Below are 21,164 nucleotides of genomic sequence, written 5' to 3' on the forward strand. Positions count from 1 at the left end.
TGCAGGTGGAGGAGCGGAGACGCGAACCCGGTTTCCCAGATTACGTGACTACCGCTCTTAACCACTACACCACACTGGCTCAACAACAACACTGTATTGGCCTGAATATAAGCTGCACTTTTTTTTCCAAATTCTGATCATGAAAAGTTAAAATGTGGCTTATATTCATGACCTTACGCCTCTGGCAAAGTGGCGCAGCTCCCCACCCCCCCAGAAAGCAGCCCAGGACCACGGGGCAATGGTGCTCAGCCCTCCTGTTCCCAAACATCTCCAAAGCCGCTGAATTTTAAAGTTGCGGCTTATATTCAGATGCGGCTTATATGCGGGCCAATACAGTAATAGCAGACTACGCTTCAAAATCAGCCAACCAAAACAAGTCTATAAGGCTTGGAGAATCTTTAAAGAATATTTAGAAAACTATGGAATAAAAGGAAACATCTTGGCAGAATTAGACTGATCCCTGTATTGTATAAATATAAGTTTGTAGGGAAGTAAAAAGAAATTATATGAGAAATACGTAACTGTACGGTATAAAGTAATGGATAGACAAAGTTCAGTGAGATTAACTGGAAGTCAGTTTTAAATTTCTTTTCTATAAATGTTATAATTGTGTTCAATACCAGGAGTATATATGATGATAATTACATTAACCTTCTTATATCTTAAGAGTGATGGTTTGTTTGATTTTTCTGTTATTGGTTTGATTGTATGTTTGTTTACTTGTATGTACGTCTGTTTTTCATACATGTATTTATTTTAAATTAATAAAGATATATTTTTTTAAAAAAATCAGCTTTGTGCCACCATTCTGGGGATGCCACTGTCCCTCCGCCCCCATCCCCAAAAGTGCCCCCACTCACCTGCAACAAGGTGGCCGACCAAGGGCTGTGACGAAGGTGCTTGACAATGGATATGTGGCGCCCCAGACTGCGATGGACGCTGCAACATTCGTCGCAGACCAGCACTCCGCGATTGATTGACGCCCAGCCAGGGTCTGGAGGGAGAGAAAACCACAAGTTTGAAAGTTTGGAAATAGCAACCCTTAACATCCGTTCCCAGTTTTCTTAGGGAAAATACCTTGAAATTGCTACACAGATGGTATCGCACTCCTTTGCAAATCCTTCCTTCCATATCACCTAATGGTTGAAGATTGTTGCTGCAATGAACTTGGTACATTCTAACTCTCTTTCAAATCAGAACCAGTGAAGGCAGTGAAGGTCGTGTGTGAGTGTCTGGAGGCGGTTGGAGGATGGATGGCGGCTAACAGATTGAGGTTGAATCCTGACAAGACAGAAGTACTGTTTTGGGGGGACAGGGGGCAGGCGGGTGTGGGGGACTACCTGGTCCTGAATGGGGTAACTGTGCCCCTGAAGGACCAGGTGCGCAGCCTGGGAGTCATTCTGGACTCACAGCTGTCCATGGAGGCGCAGGTCAATTCTGTGTCCAGAGCAGCTGCCTACCAGCTCCATCTGGTACGCAGGATGAGACCCTCCCTGCCCGCAGACTGTCTTGCCAGAGTGGTGCATGCTCTAGTTATCTCCTGATTGGACTAATGCAATGCGCTCTACGTGAGGCTACCTTTGAAGGTGACCTGGAAACTACAACTAATCCAGAATGCAGCAGCTAGACTGGTGACTGGGAGTGGCCACCGGGACCACATAACACTGGTCTTGAAAGACCTACATTGGCTTCCAGTATGCTTCCGAGCACAATTCAAAGTGTTCATGCTGACCTTTAAAACCCTAAACGGCCTCGGTCCAGTATACCTGAAGGAGTGTCTCCACCCCATCATTCTGCCCGGACACTGAGGTCCAGCTCTGAGGGCCTTCTGGTGGTTCCCTCACTGCAAGAAGTGAAGTTACAGGGAACCAGGCAGAGGGCCTTCTTGGTGGTGGCACCCGCCCTGTGGAACACCCTCCCATCAGATGTCAAAGAGAACAACTACCAAACTTTTAGAAGACATCTGAAGGCAGCCCTCTTTAGAGAAGCTTTTAATGTTTAACAGACCACTGTATTTTAATACTCTGTTGGAAGCCGCCCGGAGTTGCTGGGGAAACCCAGCCAGATGGGCAGGGTATAAATAATAAATTCTATTCTATTTAGGATGTGAATGTACCGGTAAGTCGACGCAAGATTCCTGGAACTTAATTTTGACGGAAACGAGACAGGTTACTAAAGAAACCATGGCTTGCTGTCCAAAATTAATGTTTCTGATGGTGCCAATGTAGATATAGTGCCAAAAGAATTGGTGTCCTATATGATCTTGGCATAGTTATTTGCAACTCAGTGGGAAATGGCCCAAAATCTCACTCAAAATCTGCTTGGTACCAATCACTCTGGAACAGGGCTAGAATGGATAAAATTACGCATAATTTGGTATTTTGACAAGGACCAGGCCCTTTTAACATGATTTGGTATTCCTTTATTACATGCACAACAGAGCCAACATTTTCAAGACAACTCTCATCCCAAGCTTGGCAAGTCTGGAACCAGATAATCAGATGACACGAATATTCTTTACTTGGACTTTGTTATTTGAACCCACATGCAATCGGACTCAATTCTCCGTGCCTGTTTTATAGCTTTGTTTTTCATCTTTTAACTTTCAGCTCTTAACTTTGGTTCTCTGTTTTATATACATTACAAAACGAAATTTAAAAGTATATTTACGGAAAGAAAATGGAAATGTATATTTGGAGAAGGGATGCAGGAAGCTGCCTTATGCTAAGCCAAACCACTGAGCCCATCTAGCTTAGTACTGTCTGCACTGACTGGCAGCAGCAGCAGCTCTCCAGGGTTTCAGGCAAGGAGTGTCTCCCAGCCCTACCTGGAACTGTCAAGGGTTGAACCAGGGACCTTCTAGATGCCTAGCAAGTGTTCTATACCCCTGAGCTAGAGGAGGGGACATGTGTGCTTTGTGTTACCCTGATTTCATGGGAGGACGGCTCGTGCGCTTTTCTGAAAAAGGCAAGCTGTAAATTAATAACACGAACAATATCGGTAAGCAGGAACGGGGGTGATGAGGCTTCTGAGTTATCACTGCAGTGCAGCCAACGCTTTGGAATTATTTATAATTAAAAACAGCTACAGCTGCCTTTTCACACCTACAAAGGCATCCTCAGAGCGAAGTCATATTGTCAGATCATTAAAAATAACTAAATCACCCAGTAAAGTCAAGATGGCATCAGATGCAAAGGCAGCGCATTTAAATTTTCTTTTTTAAATAGATATGGGGGCTCTGGACTTCTGACTTGTCTCTAATTCTCAGCTTGGGGGGCGGGGAGAAGAGAAGCTTTTCTGTATTATTCTAATTCTTATTAGCAGTCACTTAGTTACTTAAAAGGTAACTTGTTTTGCATTTTAAAACATAAATATAATACCCTACACTATACATACAATATACTACACATATAGACTACCAAATATGATTTTATCTGGCAATGTTTTTGAACCCTTGATACATTTTGTATAAATGTGAACTGTGCATCCCACTATGGAATATATTTTACACTATTCATTCTTTTTTTAATTAAAAATAATCCTTTATTTTTATTCCTGCTTTCCTATGGCAGTGTTTCCCAAACTTTTTTGGGCAACGGCACACCTGTTTAATGAAAAAAATCTCGCAGCACACCACCGCGGCACAGCCCCGTGACGTCAGCGCGCAGCGTCACGCCGGGAGGGACGCACGAAAGTGAAAGTTTTTTCCCTCCCCCTTGCCGGGGAACCTCCAAGCTTTGGGGGTGGGAGGAGGCAGCAGAGCGAGGGACTGAGGGACGGCGGCTGTTGTGGTGGTGGCGGCGATAGCGGGCGGAGGAGGGGGCGGCGGCGGGGCTTGAGGAGCCGTCGCCGGGAGTTGCTGCTGCTGTTGTTGCTGCTGCTGCCCGGACATGCCGGCCTCCTCCTCCTCCGCTGTCTCGCGCTCCTCCCTTTTGCACGCGCTGCCCCGCCGCTCGGCACCACCACCGCGGAGCCGCCCCCGGCTCGACGCGGATCCTCGCCGCCGCCGCCTCTCACCGCCCGACTCGCCCGCCTCCCTCCCACGGCACACCAGCCAACGTCTCACGGCACAGTAGTGTGCCACGGAACACCGGTTGGGAAACACTGTCCTATGGCATATTTTAGCTCGATGTTTCGTCGGTCGTACTTTCAAATTTACAAAAAATATGCATTATGTCATAAAGAAGAACAACAATTACCATACAAAACATTAACGTTTCATGCAGCGTGCTCCTTCTCCCCCCCAAAAAACCCCTTTGTACATGCTCAGAGGACAGTCTCCTCATCCCACACATTCTGGGGCTAAGTCTGGGCTCAAGGCCACACTCCTCCATTGGGCCACTGGCTGTGAGAAGGGGCCCTTTCTCCCCACCAGGCCCCAAATGCATATTCTGCCCCCTCAGCAGCAAACCTTATTCCAGGGAATTTTCATGGGAAAGCTAGGAGGGGGGAGAGCACCCATCAAAAATCTATTGATGCAGAAGAGACACACCTTGTCTCTCCTGCCTGGTTGCTACGGAAACCCGAAAGGCTGCCCTAGAAACATCGAGGCAACTCTTCCCCTTCCAGCACAGTGACAAAGAGAGAAATCGTCAAGTGTGTTTTAGGCCATGACACTTTAAAACAGGGGTCGGCAACCTAAGGCCCATGGACCACAAGCGGCCCACAGCAGTCGTTTAACCGGCCCCCAAGCCGCTCCCGAACCGAGCCACCGGCTTGGCGAGTCCCTGTGTGCTGCACTAAACCGGCGCAGCGCGGCGTGGGGACTCGCTTCCGCGACACCGGAAATCGTGCCTGCACAAACGGAGATGCTGGAAATCATGGGCATGCACACAATCCGGCCCACAGAGGGATCTCCACTCGAGTAAACCTTGCCAACCCCTGCTTTAAAAGCATCCTCAGGTGGGAATCTCATTCTTTCCACTGTCTCCACTCACCTCACCTCACCACAGCATGATTTAAGGGCATAATGACATCATAAGAGCAATGTTGAAACTCAGATATATAAGCTAGGGAGGCTGCTAAATAGTTGTTGTTGTTGTTGTTGTTGTTATTATCATTACAGTGGAACCTCGGTTGTCAAATGTAATCTGTTCCGGAAGACTGGAAATTCCTTTAAAAAATGGAGAAACGCACCTCGGAAGCCGTTTGACCTCTGAGGCGCGTTCGAAAACGGAAGCATTCATTTCCGGGTTGTCGGCGTTCGGGTTCCAAATTGTTCGGCTTCTGAAGCATTCAGCAACTGAGGTTCCACTGTATTGTTATATTTGGAGCCCGCCCATCTGACTGGGTTGCCAACAGATATAAAAACATAGTAAAACCTCAAACATCAACAATTTCCCAATACAGGGATGCCTTCAGATGTCTTCTGAATGTTGTATACAGTGGAACCTCAGGTTGCGAATGTGATCCGTGCAGGAGGCACATTCGCAACCTGCAGCGCCGCTTCTGCGCACGTGCGGATCGCAACCCGGTGCTTCTGCGCATGCGCCAAGCGCGATTTAGCACTTCTGCACATGCACCGAAACCTGGAAGTAACCTGTTCTGGTACTTCCAGGTTCGGTGCAGCGCGCAACCCGAAAACACGTAACCTGAAGCGTCTGTAACCTGAGGTACCACTGTAGTTCTTTATCTGTTTGACATCAGGTGGGAGGGCGTTCCACAGGGAGGGTGCCACAACCGAGAAGGCCCTCTGGTTCCCGGTAACTTCACTTCCAGCAGCGAGCAATTTTAGAAACTCAAGATATATAAACTAGGTACCAAATGGTGCCTTCATCTTTCTGAGACGCTCAATGTGGCTCCCGAAAGTGGGGCAGAATGGGCGTCTCGGCCAGATAAAGCGTCAGAGGAACAATCTTGGAGGGAGCGGGTGAGGAGAGAGGAAGAATCAAGGCTGCAACATTCACCCTGTTCTAACTATGCCCCCCTACTGCCACCAACTTCCTTCTGCACCGCACAGCTAGCAGACTTCATGGTTAAAACATTGTGCAATCTTCACACCTCCCTTTCCTATGTGCAAATAAAACTAAAAACCAAAGGAGAGGCTCCCACGCAAGTAGCTATTCCAAGCTTGGCACCCCCACCCTGTACTCCCTGGGGATGCACCAAAATTTGCAGCGCCAACCCTCCACTCCCCACCCCTCTTTCGGGAGGATTGCAGCATTTGCTGACATGTTCCTCAGCTCCTGACACCCAAGAACACCGCCATCCCCTTCAGAAGAACCCAGAAGACTCTCATCAGGAGTCTTCTCCACCCACAACTCTGCTTGGCACGCAGAAGGACCCTGATTCGACGCCTGGGGTCTCTAGGAAGAACTGGGGAGGTACCCCCTTCCCGAAACCCGAAAACATGGCGTAAACAACAGGCCAGGTGGAGCAATGGCCTGGCTCAGTAGAAAGCAGCTTCCTGTGTCTCGATGTACCCAAGGCCCATTTCTGCACCACCAAGAGTCCGAAGAGACAATGGAGAGAGCACTTCTGAGCACGTGAAGAGTTTGCGCTCAGTGACCCCCCAGTGTATCACTGATCAGGTTGTGGGGTTTTTTTGAGGGGTGCATTGGAGAAACAAGAGAGGGAAAGAGGAGTGTTCAGGTTATTTATATCGCAAGATTTATAATAAAGCTGTTTACAAAAAACAACAACAAGACACCGGCAGGGGTTTGGACTAGATAAATGCCCCACCAAAGCATCTCTAAAATCCTGATGCTGCCCCTCTGACACATAATAATAATAATAATAATAATAATAATAATAATAATAATAATTTTTTATATCCCGCCCTCCCCAGCCAAAGCCGGGCTATTACTCAGAAAGTGAACTCCTATTCACATAGAGGAAGCCTAAAAGGCCATTAACATAGCCTAACTCATTCACGAATTGCCCCCCCTAAAAATCAAATTGCCCCTGCCTGTGGGGCATGTGCCCCACGTGTGGTAACTACGGGGTGAGATGATCCTCAAAGTCCCCTCCAAGTCTACAATTCTGTGATTTAATTGGTTAAAAAAAGCAACTATTTACAATTATTTCAAAACCAGTTTTGTTTGAAAAACAAACAAACAATTAACAAGGTGCAGCTAAATCACAGAATTGCCAAGCTGGAAGGGATCCTAAGAGTCATCTAGACTAACCCCCTACAGTGCAGGAATCACAACTATTGAACCCCCGACGTGCAGCGCTAAAACCCTGGGATCCTCTCTGCCAAGATTTCTACACGGGGCCTCTGCTGCCTTTGCCACTGTGACACCCCTGGGAGGGACGCCTGTTCCTGGGTGCTGCCCCGAGGCTCCGAGACATCACTTGCCTCCCCCTTGCTGGGAGGCCAGGCCCTGGCTCCCCCTCCCCCCTAAATCACTGGGGACCTTTTGTTCTGCCGGCACAAAAGGGCGTTTGAAACCGGGGAAGGCTGTTCTCTGGGTGGGGGCGGAGAGATGGCCGGCACCCTGCCTTGGACCCAGCGAAGACTCACGCCAGATGCCAGACAGGGCTGCTTCAGAAGATGCCACCCTGACCCAGCTGCTAGAGGAGGCGCCCCGTTGCCCCAGAGACCGAAGGCACAAAGAGCCACCCTGAACAGAGGGGCCTTGTTGGTGTCCATGCCACACTCTGAGCCCCCCCCCCCCGTTACCCTGGCTCAGAGGAACGAGGGGCACTCCAGACTCAGCAAAGCTCCCCTCCCAAATGACAGAAGCAATGCCCCCATCTATACAGGGGTCTCTCCTCCCCATCACGGGAGGCCATTAAATCAAGAGTCTAAACAACAACAACAACAACAACAATAATTTTATTATTTGTACCCCACCCATCTGCGTGGGTTGCCCCAGCCATTCTGGGCGGCTTCCAACAGATATAAAGGTAAAGGGACCCCTGACCGTTAGATCCAGTTGTGGACGACTCTGGGGTTGTGGCGCTCATCTCGCTTTACTGGCCAAGGGAGCCAGTGTACAGCTTCCAGGTCATGTGGCCAGCATGACTAAGCCGCTTCTGGAGAACTAGAGCATCGCATGGAAACGCCGTTTACCTTCCCGCCGGAGCGGTACCTATTTATCTACTCGCACTCTGACGTGCTTTCGAACTGCTAGGTTGGCAGGAGCAGGGACCGAGCAACGGGAGCTCACTCTGTCACGGGGATTTGAACCACCGACCTTCTGATCAGCAAGCCCTTGGCTCTGTGATTTAGACCACAGCACCACCTGCGTCCCTTTCCAACAGATATAAAAATGCAATAAAACATCAAACATTAGCAGCTTCCCTATACAGTGGTACCTTGGGTTACAGACGCTTCAGGTTACAGACGCTTCAGGTTACAAACTCTGCTAACCCAGAAATAGTACCTCAGGTTAAGAACTTTGCTTCAGAATGAGAACAGAAATCATGTGGCGGTGACAGCGGCAGGCCCCATTAGCTAAAGTGGTGTCTCAGGTTAAGAACAGTTTCAGGTTAAGAACGGACCTCCATAACAAATTAAGTTCTTAACCTGTGGTATCACTGTACACAGCTCCCTTCAGATGTCTTCTAAAAGCCGTACAGTCGAACCGCCATTCCGGAAGACCGTTTGACTTCCAAAACATTTGACAACCGAGGCACAAAGGGCTGCCGGCAATTGTGAGGCACATTTGAAAACGGAAGCAATTACTTCTGGGTTTTTGGCGTCCAGGTTCCAAAACGTTCAGCTTCCGAGACGCTCAAAAACCGAGGTCCCATTGTATAGCTGTTTATCTCCTTGACATCTGAAGGGAGGGCGTTCCACAGGGCGGGGAGCCACTACCAAGAAGGCCTTCTGCCTGGTTCCTGTAACCTCACTTCTGACAGTGGGCAGTGTGTTAGAAACTCAGATATATAAGCTGAGTACCAAATGGCAGCTTAAACCTAGGTTATGGTTGCCACAGAGGAATGTCTATTCACCAGGGGGTTGGTCGAGATGACCCTCAGGGTCCCTTCCAATAGTATAATTCTACGATACACTCCCTGGATAGCTCAGCTGGTTAGGGCAGGGGTTAGCAAACCTTTTCAGCAGGGGGTCGGTCCACTGTCCCTCAGACCTTGTGGGGGGCCGGACTATATTTTGGAATTTTTTTTTTAAAGGAATTCCTATGCCCCACAAATAACCCAGAGATGCTTTTTAAATAAAAGGACACATTCTACTCATGTAAAAACACGCTGATTCCCGGACTGTCTGTGGGTCGGATTTAGAAGGCGATTGGGCCGGATCAGGCCCCCGGGCCTTAGTTTGCCATGGGGGGGGGCTTAGTTTGCCATGGAATTTCTGCAATTTCTCAGACCCTTGATTCTTTTGTAACCCATGAACGGAGGCCCTTTCAGCCAGGACGTGCCAGGGATCAAACCTGTGCCCTCCTGCACTTCACACAGCTGAAGAAAAATTGGTTCTTTCCTCGACCGCCACCTCCCCGCTGTGGGTCTGCAAGGGAGGGAGGAGCTGTGTCGCCCTGACAAGAGGGCCTTTTCTTCTCCATTCCCTTTTCCAGAACAGAGAAGCAAGCAGGATGGAAAGGTCAACGAGAGAAGGAGGCATACAGGGAGAGACAGCCCCACCGCCCACAACCCCGCCGGCTCCCTCACCCAGCTTTGACCCTGCCGTGGCCAAGAGGCCACGCTCCAAATCCCCTAAAAGAACCACAGCCTCCCGTAATGGTTCCAACCAAGTCCCCTTTGCGGGGGGGGGGGGGCGTCGAGCCCTGGGATTGCATTTGCTTTATTTATTTTATTATAATTGTAATTATTAGCATTATAACAGATCAAAGCAACTCAGAGAAAACACAAAACAGCTGAAAAGTTAACCGTTGTAAGGTAATTCAACTCTGACACAATCAAAATGATATAAAAATCATTTTATGTATCTTTAGGCGCTGGGCAAAAATGTTCCTCTTCAACCAGGTCTTGGGCTGATGCACATGCAATGCCCTTTTAAAATGTGTCGGTGGGGGGAGTTATAGGGCTTGTTTTCATTTTGTGATTTTATGCTGTATCTCCCCTGAGACCTGGAGGTGTAAGGAGGTATACAAATTTAATAAGCAAAACTAAAACAATAAAAAAGCAAGCCTATTAAAATCTGGAGAGTAAAAACAGCACAGAGCTATTAGGAGCCCTTTCCTTAAAACCAGGCGGTTCCCAAAAGCCTGACCGCTAAGTTGCTAGTCCTCAAGATTTTGAAACAGGAACGTAGGAAGCTGCCTTCTACCAAGTTGGACTCTGGGTCCATCCAGCTCAATACTGTCTACACCGACTGGCAGCAGTGCCCCGGAGTTTCGGGCAGGGAGCCCTTCCCCGCCCTACCCGGGGACCTTCGGCCTGCCAAGCAGCTGCTCTGCCACTGATCCATGCCCGCCTCCTAGTCCTCACCCAACTCTGGGATGCGTCACTTCCATTGTTCACAACAAACACCCAGCCTTTGCCTCAGAGTTCCCCAGCTGCCTTGGATGGGCGGCCACAGCTGGCAGCAACTGTTCCTTCTTTGGGCGAACGGGGGGGGCATGTTTTGTGTGGGTACGGTGGCTTCAGAGCCGAGCGGCAGCTCCCAAATCGCTCGCAGGCCGCAGCTTCCGCCTGGCCTTGTTCAATCATGTCTCAGAGAGGCCTGTGGGATGCAAATCTCTGCCAGAAACAGGGCGTGGGAGAGAGCTGGGAGGCCAGAGGCCCGTCCTAAAAACCCCCAAATCAACCGTAACCAGCCTGCTGCCTGTTCCTGCCCCACCTGGATTTGGTTCCCAAAGAACTGTCAGGTTGAGAGGGACCCAAGTGGTCATCTTGCCCAACCCCCTGGAATGCGCGGGGTTTCGTTTGCTAGGATGAGTTGCTGGTACGGTACGATAATCTTTGTTGTCATTGTCCCATACAGAACAACAAAATTGAAAAAATCTACATCAGACATTCAAAAACCAACAAGCCTGCTGTCCCAACCTGGTTAGAAGTAAAGGGACCCCTGACCATTAGGTCCAGTCGTGGCCGACTCTGGGGTTGTGGCGCTCATCTCGCTTTATTGGCCGGGGGAGCCGGCGTACAGCTTCCGGGTCATGTGGCCAGCATGACGAAGCCGCTTCTGGTGAACCAGAGCAGCGCACAGAAACGCCGTTTACCTTCCCACCGGAGCGGTACCTATTTATCTACTTGCACTTGGACGTGCTTTTGAACTGCTAGGTTGGCAGGAGCAGGGACCGAACAACGGGAGCTCACCCCATCGTGGGGATTCGAACTGCCAACCTTCTGATCGGCAAGCCCTAGGCTCTGTGGTTTAACCCACAGCGCCACCCGCGTCCCTCCCAGCCTGGTTAACCCCCTGAAAATACCCCATAATTAAATACAATATACTCCTGCAGAGACTACTTTACACTGTGTTTAAACCCAAAAATCGCATTTGGATAAAAACTGTTTCTCAGGCAGTGGTGATGAATGACTTGGGCAAGCAGGCTGCAGTTCAGTGGGAGAGCACCTGCTCTGACTTTAGAAGAAGAACCCGCAGGATCAGGCCAAAGAGGGCCCATCTAGCCCCGCCTCCTGTTCTCACAGGGGCCAACCAGATGCCACAATGGCAAACCAGCAAGTAGGATTCAAACGTGAGAACAACTCTCCCCTCCTGAGCTTTCCAGAAAGGCTGTCTCCAACTATGGAGGCAGGGCAACAGCCCTCCTGGCTAGCAGCCATTGATAGCCCTCTCCTCCCCATCCTTTTCCTGCAAGAATTTGCCCAGTCCTCTTTTAAAGCCATCCAGGTTGGGACCATCATTGCTTCCTGTGGCAGGGAGTTCCATAGTCCAACTCTTTCTTCGGTCTGCCCTGAATCTTCCAGCCTTCAGGTTCCCTGGGTGTCCACCAGTTCTAGCATTAAGAGTCGGAATGAAAAGCGTTTCCCTCCCGCTTCTCTCCTTGCCTTGCATAATTTTATTAACTCCTCACTTGCCACTTCTTAAGTTTTCCTGTAAATGAAAAAGATGCAACTCTCCTCCCTGGGGAGTCACTCCACTCCCTGGTTCATATGGGCTGCCCTTTCCTGCACCTTTTCCAACTCTGCAATGCCCTTTCCCGACACCGGGAAAGACCCCTTGTCTCAAACCCGGAAGCCACTGCTGCCAGTCAGTGCAGGCAGCAGCCAGCAAGATAGCCCAGTGGTCTGCACATGTCCCTGTTTATACCAACCCTTCAGTCAGAACCATGAAGACTAGAACCTGGTTTTATTTTTAGATTAAGCTGTAGCATGGCAAGTAGAAGTTTCGGACTTCAACCCCTGCCATCCCCAGACAGGGCTGCCTGAAATGCTGGAGAGCTGCTGCCAGCCAGTGTGGACAATACTGAGGTACATAGATGGGCAAGTGCTAAGGAGTTCCTAAGACCCACAAAGGGGAGGAACTAAAAACAGAGCCAAACCTCCACCATCACCAAAGCCAGCTAGGAAATGAGGCCTGGGGAAGGGGGTGAGCCGCAGGACTCCTGGGTCCCTTTCCCCACCACCAAACAGTGATTTCATGGGGAGGGTAGAAGAGAAGGCAAGATAGGTGTCAACAGACTTGGGGGGAGGCAGTCCCAGCCCCTAACTTGAAAACAAGCCTGACACCACAGCCCTACTCAAGGCAGGATATGCCCAGGGCTTGCAGATGGAGAGCCCCTCCCGGCATTTCCTTCCTATCCTGGCCTGGGGGGAAGTTCATGGCTGACCTGCAAAGTTTGGATTGCGGAGAATGGAAAGAACTGGACAGAAATCTTCAGCCCAGGCTAACAAAACAAGCCAGGCTCTGCTTCAGTGGTTCCCAATTTATTTGAGGGGACTGTCACCCCCCCCCAGTTCCATAAACACATCCGCAGTGCCCCCCTACCCCACGAAAAAGCATTCTTCGGAACAGCGGTTTGAACAGCCCACGAAGGAAGATCGTAACACAATGAAACAATTAATCCCACGTTTGTTCAAAGTTAAAACTTTGTGGTTGATTAATTCAACAAAACTGGCAGGGAGACCAACTTTTGAAAGTCTGGTTGGCATTGGCATCAGTGCCACGCTGCCTCTCAGCACCCCCCCCCCAGGGAATCCCATCGCCCCCCCCCCCAAATAGTGGTACCCTCCCCTCTGGGAATCTGGAGTCTGCAGCACATAGGGCATGGGTGAGTTCCCGTGTAAGGACAAGCATCATTCTTAATAATTATTATTATTTATGAATTTAATTTAAACCCCTTCCTACCGAAGGAGCCCAGAGCAGCATCCAATTCACCTATCAACTTTGCTGTCTGCCAGCCAGCCTCAGCCTCACTAAATCATGCTAAATCAGATGACCAAGTATATCAGGTGATAGACTCATACGGCCGTAGAGACTAACAGGCCTCAGTAGGTAATGGGTCCAATCTTCTTCAAAGTCATCTAACCTAGGGACTCCTCACCATCTACCTTGTGGCAGCGAGTTCCATAGGCAAACTCACTGCTCCATGACATCCACTGCCAACACACTGGAATGCTTTTATTCAACTGCACAAATATTGCTTTATCACTTTTTGTTGACCCAAGTCTGTAATCATTTGCACTTTATTCTTATTTTATCACACACTGATTTGGTATGTTTTGGACCAATGGTTGTCCTTCTAGGTCGGTACTGCTTACACTGACTGGCAGCAGCTCTCTGGGGTTTCAGCCAGGATTTCCATGCTCCTCCTTCTCAATTCGGGGTCCCCAGCACCAACCGGCAGCGCCGGCGAGGACCTCTCCAGCCGTTCCTCCCAGCCTCCCATTCCCAAGACTTGAAGGATGTGCGTGGGCTCATCCTGCACAGATGGCAGTGAAGAGAGAGTTGACTTGGCAGATGTCTGCATTCTGTGCCCCCGGGAGCCTCTGGCACTGAGGAACGGCTTGTCATGCGTCAGGAGAGACTTCTCTGCCAGCGGCATCCCTCTTCCGCCTGCCGCCAAGGAAACCGGGAAGGGGAGCTAGATCTCCACTCCTGGGTGGATCAGAAAGGAGCCCCCCCTCCCGGGTTCAGAGCGATCTCGCCCCACAAAATCCAAGACAAGAAACTGGGGTTCTCCAGTAACCAGTAGGAATCGCTGACTCTCAGCCACACGGGAACAAGAAGGAGAAACACCCCATAAGCCGGGGCAAGGAAGATGAGGCTCTCTGGATATTGCTGGAATACAACTCCCATCATCCCCGACTGCCGGCTCCCAGGGCTGATGGGATTTGGAGTCCCACCATACCGGGAGGGTCTCCGGTTTTACCCACCCTCGGGACAGGACTTGCAAAACCACGGAAGAATATATTTTCAAAGCGTCCCCAAAGAGTTCTAAGCAAAAGGAAAGGACAAATGGGAGAAATAGGAAGGAATGAACAGCGGAAGGCCCAGGATCAGGTCTAGCCCATCTGCATCAGGAATCTCCAGCAGAGTCAAGCCCAGCAATCAGAGGCCGCACCTGCCCTCTGGAACTCCCTGCCTCTTGATATCAGATGGGCTCCTTCACTGTAGTTTTTTCGGTGCCTGCTAAAGACATTTTTGTTTTGACAAGCCAGTCCAGATATCTAGAACACTGGTATGGGGGTTTTTTTGTTCATTGCTGGTTTATTTATTTTTTTAATGGTTCTTACTCATAATTATCTTTTGCTTTATACTTTTCATAGACCACATTGAGGTTTTGGGGTTTTTTAACAACCATGTGGTATAAAGAATTTGAGAAATAATAAATAAATTTGAAGCTTTCCGGACACTAGGGCCATCCCAGCCTCTGCAACCTTAAGTTTAATTCATGGGTAGGTAAACTAAGGCCCTGGGACTGGATCCGGCCCAATCGCCTTCTCAATCCGGCCCGCAGACGGTCCTGGAATCAGCTTGTTTTTACATGAATAGAATGTGTGCTTTTATTTAAAATGCACCTCTGGGTTATTTGTGGGGCATAGGAATTCGTTCATTATTGTTTTTCCAAAATATAGTCCGGCCCCAAACAAGGTCTGAGGGACAGTGGACCAGCCCCTTGCAGAAAACGTTTGCTGACCCCTGGTTTAATTTCTTATTTCCTCCCCCCCCCCCATAGAAGCTGATACTTCATTCTTTGTTTATTCATGGCCCATCCTCCACCCTAAGGACCATCTTAGCTGTGGGTCCTGGGAGACCTGCTCCCTGCCTCGCACACCTTTCCCCACCTGGCCTGGGAGGGCGGAGCTTGGACTGACTCCAGCTACAAAAGCAGAGGCTGCTGAACAGACTTTTCGGCTGGGGTGTTGTTTGGGGGAGGGTTGTAATGGGTGGGGTGTTTTTGCTGTTGGCTTTTGTGTATCTGTATTTCAGATCTTGTGATTTATGTGGAAACCGTTCCGTTTGGTTGAGTATTTTTCGATGTTTTGTTTATTGTTTATGACTACGCTTGCTATGTTATAGTTATGTATATTTTTCGTGTTGCAAGCTGTCTTGAGCATGGCTTGAAATGTGGAAAGGTGTGACACAAATAAAATTAAACATGTATGTAAAGTCGCAAGGCATGCTGCAACGTTTGCAAGAGCTCAGTATTTTAGGGTGGCAGCTATGGACTTCGGGACTCCCTGCCTATTGACTACCTCCGTAGCTATACACCCTTTTCAGCTCCTGCAAAAACATTTTTGTTTGGCAAGCCTAGCCAGATACTTTGAAAGCTGATACGAGTTTTGATCTGTCGTTCTTTTAACTTTTCCAAAGTCTAAAATGATTGTGGTTAATTCACTCCCCTGATCATTTTACTGTGTTAATTATGAACTGCTTTGAGGGTTGCTGTTGTTGTTACAATCAAACAGTGCATACCGTATTTTTTGCTCTATAAGACTCACTTTTTCCCTCCTAAAAAGTAAGGGGAAATGTGTGTGCGTCTTATGGAGCGAACGCAGGCTGCGCAGCTATCCCAGAAGCCAGAACAGCAAGAGGGATTGCTGCTTTCACTGTGCAGTGATCCCTCTTGCTGTTCTGGCTTCTAAGATTCAGAATATTTTTTTTCTTGTTTTCCTCCTCCAAAAACTAGGTGCGTCTTGTGGTCTGGTGCGTCTTATAGAGCGAAAAATACGGTATATTATACGGAATAGATAAAATAAAACGCAATATTAAAAGCAACTTATTTAGATTATTTTTTGCAGAGTGGGTAGATGTGGATGGAGGGTGTGTCTTGCCCACACATAAGGATGATAGCAGGGGAGAGCAAGGAGCAAAATCCTGCTTTTACCCTCTGCAGGAAACAGACCCCCCCTCTAATGTTTTTCTCTATTGTTCACTTCCTCAACAGGCCATTCTGCAAGATAAGGACTTCTGACCCAAGCCAGGGAATCCTCCAGGCCAAGACAGAAACCTCCCTCCACTATTATTGCTGCCCTGCATAGCTTAGTATCGCTTGCCCTGACTGGCAGCAGTAGCCCTCGCCAGGGTTTTCAGGCGGAGGGGCGGACATACCCAGTCCAATCTGGTAGGTGCCACAAAGGACTGGAGCCACAGTCTTTTCCCCGCAAAGCAAGCGGGAGGAAGAGTACAAGCAGGGCACTCCCAAGGTAGACTGCTCCTGTATAGGGAGGCTCAGATTTGGCTCCTGCTCCGATCTAGCCCATTCTTCCCCGAGTCAGGATAGATCCCACAACCGAAGGACTTGTAAGCAGCTGAGGACCTTGCTCCCCCTTCCCATTTTAAGGAACGATTCACACAGTCATCCCTTGACCCAGAATCAGTATTTGTGCCGAAATGTTGTAAATACAGAACATTTCCTATCACATTGCAAGTGCAATGGGGTTGTTAAAAAAAGGAAAGAAAGATCTGAGCTCTCACATTCAACTGTCGGTAATCGCAGGAGGCAGCCTTATACATACAGAGTCAAACCATTGGTGTATCTAACTCAGTACTGCCTACACTGGCTGGCAACAGCAGCTTTCCAGGGTTTCAGGCCCTACCAGGAGATGCCAGGCATTGAACCTGGGACATTCTGCATGCCAAGCAGGTGCTCTAGCTCTAAGCTATGATTCTTCGCTTTCAAATAACCCCTAAGATACCAGTCCTCATGATAAAGGACTGGCTTAAATGTTTATTTACCTCTTTTTTATCCCACATTTCCCTCCAATCAGCTCAAGGGGACAGTTCTCCCCTTCCTCATTCTAATCCCCTACAGAGCCAGATCACTGGTGCATCTAGCTCAGTATTGTCCACACTGACCGGCAGCAGCTATTCCAGGATATTAGGCCAGGGACATCCCCAGCCTTACATGGAGATGCCAGGGGGTTGAACCCGAGAACTTCAGATGCTCTACCACTGGGCTATAGTCCATGGACAGCTCAAGAGAGTGAGCCAAGTTAGAATGAAGGGGCACGATGGGCCACAGAGATTTGTTTTGAGTACAGTCATACCTTGGTTTTCGAACAGCCTTAGTTCTCGAACGTTTTGGCTCCTGAACGCCACAAACCCAGAAGTGAGTGTTCCGGTTTTCGAACGAATTTTGGAAGCTGAATGTCCGACAGGGCTTCCACAGCTTCCGATTGGCTGCAGGAAGCTAATGCAGCCAATCGGAATCCGTGCTTTGGTTTCTGAACGTTTTGGAAGTCGGATGGACTTCTGGAACGGATTCCATTTGACTTCCAAGGTACGACTGTACAGTGGTACCTCGGGTTAAGTAATTAATTCATTCCGGAGGTCCGTACTTAACCTGAAACTGTTCTTAACCTGAAGCACCACTTTAGCTAATGGGGCCTCCTGCTGCCACTGCGCCACCGGAGCACGATTTCTGTTCTCAACCTGAAGCAAAGTTCTTAACCTGAAGCACTATTTCTGGTTTAGCTGAGTCTGTAACCTGAGGTACGGCTGTACTAGGACTGAGCTGAGGGCCCTTCTTCCATATCTCCCAAAAAATCTGTTCCTAGTTACATCAAACTTTCTTCATTTCAGAAGCCTAATGGCGGTGATGGGAAGAAAAGTCATTTAACGTAGCAGGAGTAAGAAATCCTTGCTGATCTGTTGCAGACCACCCAGAGGTCTCCCAGTAGATCCCAATCTTCCAGTAGATCAATAGTCAGAGTCATTAACCAGCTGGGGCCAAAAGCTATAGCTCCATGGTAGAGCATCTGTCCTGAATACAGAACACCCCAGGTTTCATCTCTGCCGTTTCCAGGTATGGCTGGGAATATCTTCCACCTAAAACTCTGGAGAGCAGCTGCCAGTCAGAGTAAACAGTTCTGAGCGGGGTGGCCAACAGACTGACTCTGCAGATGGATTCCAGTTTAAAGCAGCCTTTAATTCAGAACCATGAGGACCGGAATCTTGGTTTCAGTTTTAAAGGAAGAGCTGTAGCTTCCTGGTACTGCACCTGCCTCGACTGCAGAAGGTTCCAAGTTCAATTCCCAGGTAGCCCCGGCAAAGACCCTCCCCCTGCTGCTGCCAGTCAGTAATGCACTAGGTGGCCCAATGGCTTAATTCAGCTTGCAATCTAGGGGGAAGTATCCTAATGGGACAGGGTGTGCCTGGTTCAAGCACATAATCAAAGAATGTTATTTGGCGGATTGTTACATTCTGAAACAATATAGCCACATTTGATTGTCGCCGTAATGATGCAATGATCTGCATTTATTTTCCTCCTGTGGCAAGCTGCTGCTTTCAGTAGACATACAGAAAAGTTGTGTTATCAAATCTAAATATTAGCCGTACCACCGCCCAGCAACATCTTCAGGTGGGGCTGGGAGAGAACCTTGCCTGAAACCCTGGAGAGCTGCTGCCAACCAGTGCAGACACAATGGAGCTACACACAGTCACATTCTGACCCACTATAAATTCCTCTGTTCCTAAATTATAGGGGCCTAGTTTGGCTCCATAAAGCAACCGGCCAACCCTGGAACCCCCAACCACAAGTAAGAGAAGCTCGCACCTGTGCCCAGGTGAAGATACGTCTCAACACACGCAGACACACACCTGGCGAGGGATCTCTTCTCCATCCCCACATGAAACTTTTAACTCCTGAGAAACTACAAATAGCAACCAAGACGCCTGGATCTCCTATTAATTAGCAAAAGCGGGGCAGGAGAGAAACAGCTGAGATTTCCTGATGGAGAAGAAGGTTTTACAATTCAGGCCTCCAGATTTTATATAACGAGCAAACGCCCCATTTCAGATCCACAGGGAAGTGGTGTTTATTTTTGGAATGGGTGGGAAGAGGGAGAACTCTGCCCCAATGATCTTACAATCCCCTACACACAGAGAGAGACCCCAAGGAATGCCGGGCCACTTTAGGAAGGCCTTGGTTGGGCAGCTGAAAGATGGGGTCACATGTCTCTCCGAGGGTAAGGGGGGGTGTCAGCCAGAGGGGGGAAGCACCCGGACACCTGGGTTCTGCTTGCAGGATGGGAGCACTTCTGGGCTCTGTTCCAGGTTACTAGGAGTGTGATAAGTAAGGAGTGTGTGAAGGCCTAGGCATTGGGGGGGGGACTCCCTCCCCAGCGCTGGTTGGGAGGGGCCCTAAATGATGCCTGGGAGAGGAGGGGAAAGAAAGAGGGGCTGGGTGGGGCAGATCACAAGCCCCACCCAGGCAGTCAGACCATTGGCTCATCGATCCCTGTACTGTCCACACAGACTGGCAGCAGTTCTCCAGGGCACCAGAGAGGCAGGGTAGAGATGCCACCAGGAAGCGAACTTGGTGCCTTCTGCATGTGGAGCAGGTGTTCTTCCTGCCACCGCCCCCCCAGCCTTGGCTATAGAAATCGCTCAGAGAAGCAGCATGAGCAGAATCAGAATGCAAATATCCCTGTCTGTGAATTATAGGGGGGGAGGGGGAGGACCAGGACGCCTGGGTCCTATTCCTGGTGCCTCTATGGTTAATGAGGGTGCGCACCAGGGCCCTGTATTCCTAGTCTCCCTATGATGGGGAGGTGGGTCCTATTCCTGATATTTCTATGGGGAAGAGAATGGCCGGCTCATATTCCCAGTGCCTCAATTGGGGTGGGGGCACCAGGACGCCTGGGTCCTATTCCCAGTGTTTACGGGGGAGGGGGTCACCTGGACACCTGGCTCCAGGTGTATCCACTGGGGTGCGGGCACCAGGGCGCCTGGGTCCTAACTGGCGTTTGTAGGGGTGGGGTGCGATGCGCCAGGACGCCTGGGTCCTCTTCCCGGGGGCCGATGGGGGCGCCTGGGTCCCCGCGGTGGGGGCGACGCCAGCCAGGCAGCCCGAGGGCTCGCCTTTCTCTCCCCGGCGAGGCTCCGCGCTGGTCTCCCCGCAGCCGCAGCGGGAGCAGCAGGCCCGGCCGCGGCGCTGGCCCTACCTGGCGGTCGGTGGCGTCGGATCGGGCGCCGGAGCTGGTGCTGCAGGCCCGGCCCCGCCTTCCTTCCCCGCCCGCCTTCCCGGCGCCGCCGGGCTCACCTGGGGCGCTGCAGTCGGCGCACACCTCCGCGCGGGGCACCTTGCGCGACATCCTGAGCGGGCGCCGCGCGCCGCGACCACCCCGCCAGCGCCGGGCTCCCTCGGCCGCCGGGCTCCGGGGCTCAGCGCGGCGGCGGCGGCGGAGGCAGCAGCAGCAGCAGCGCCAGCAGCAGCCGCCTCCTGCGCCTCCTCCTCCTCCTGCAGGAAGAAGCCAGGCGGGCGGGCGCGCAAGGCCGGCCCTCCGGAGGCGGAGCGAGGCGCGCGGCGGGAGGGCGCAGCCAGGCGCGACCTCGCCGGGAACGAGGAGGAGGAGGAAGAGGAAGCAGGACGCCTGGGTCCCCGGGAGCAGCCGCGCCGGGACTCCTGGGTCCCTTCCAGACCCGCGGAAAGAGGGAGGGAGCGAGGGGCGCCACCCAGAGAAGGATCCTGGCTTCTGAAGCGCAGGACACCTGGGTCCTTTCCTCCTCGGGGAGAGTGGATGCGCGCAGCAGAAACGCCTTGACTTTGCAGGGCAGGAGCCTCGGGGCGGGCTCTTTGCACATGCTCAGGGGCGCTGTGAGAGGAGGGTTCCATTTTAGTCGGGGTGTATTTCATTCGTTTATTATTATTATTATTATCTAAATAAATCCGCAGACCCATGGAAAGCAACGGAACTGATTGAGTTATGCCTATTAACTTTAATGGGTCTGCTCCAAGTAGGGATGACATTGGGCACAGCCAAATGTGAACAAGAAGATGAAATACTAAACAGGTGAACTTGAATGGGAGATTAAAAAGAAAGCCCACGAAACATTTCCTAAAAGCGTTGATCCAACAATGGAGTTGAAAGGACCAATCTTGCCA

At 50.3% G+C, this 21,164-nt stretch overlaps 1 protein-coding gene across 4 annotated transcripts in view; it reads right to left on the bottom strand.

The window, feature by feature from the left end:
* GIT1 (GIT ArfGAP 1) overlaps positions 1–20,466 on the bottom strand; it is a 49,330-nt gene extending 28,864 nt beyond the window's left edge. For all 4 annotated transcript variants that reach the window (XM_082201767.1, XM_082201766.1, XM_082201765.1 and 1 more), the window contains exons 1-2: positions 20,322–20,466; positions 861–994 (exon numbers count right to left, since the gene is read on the bottom strand). In XM_082201767.1, coding sequence (XP_082057893.1) covers positions 861–994; positions 20,322–20,373 — 186 coding nt within the window. In that variant the 5' untranslated portion in view covers positions 20,374–20,466. The remainder of the gene's footprint in view (positions 1–860; positions 995–20,321) is intronic.
* Between the last annotated feature and the right edge of the window lie 698 nt (positions 20,467–21,164).

Source organism: Podarcis vaucheri (genome assembly GCF_965113315.1).
Source record: "Podarcis vaucheri genome assembly, chromosome: 15".
Taxonomy (NCBI): domain Eukaryota; kingdom Metazoa; phylum Chordata; class Lepidosauria; order Squamata; family Lacertidae; genus Podarcis; species Podarcis vaucheri.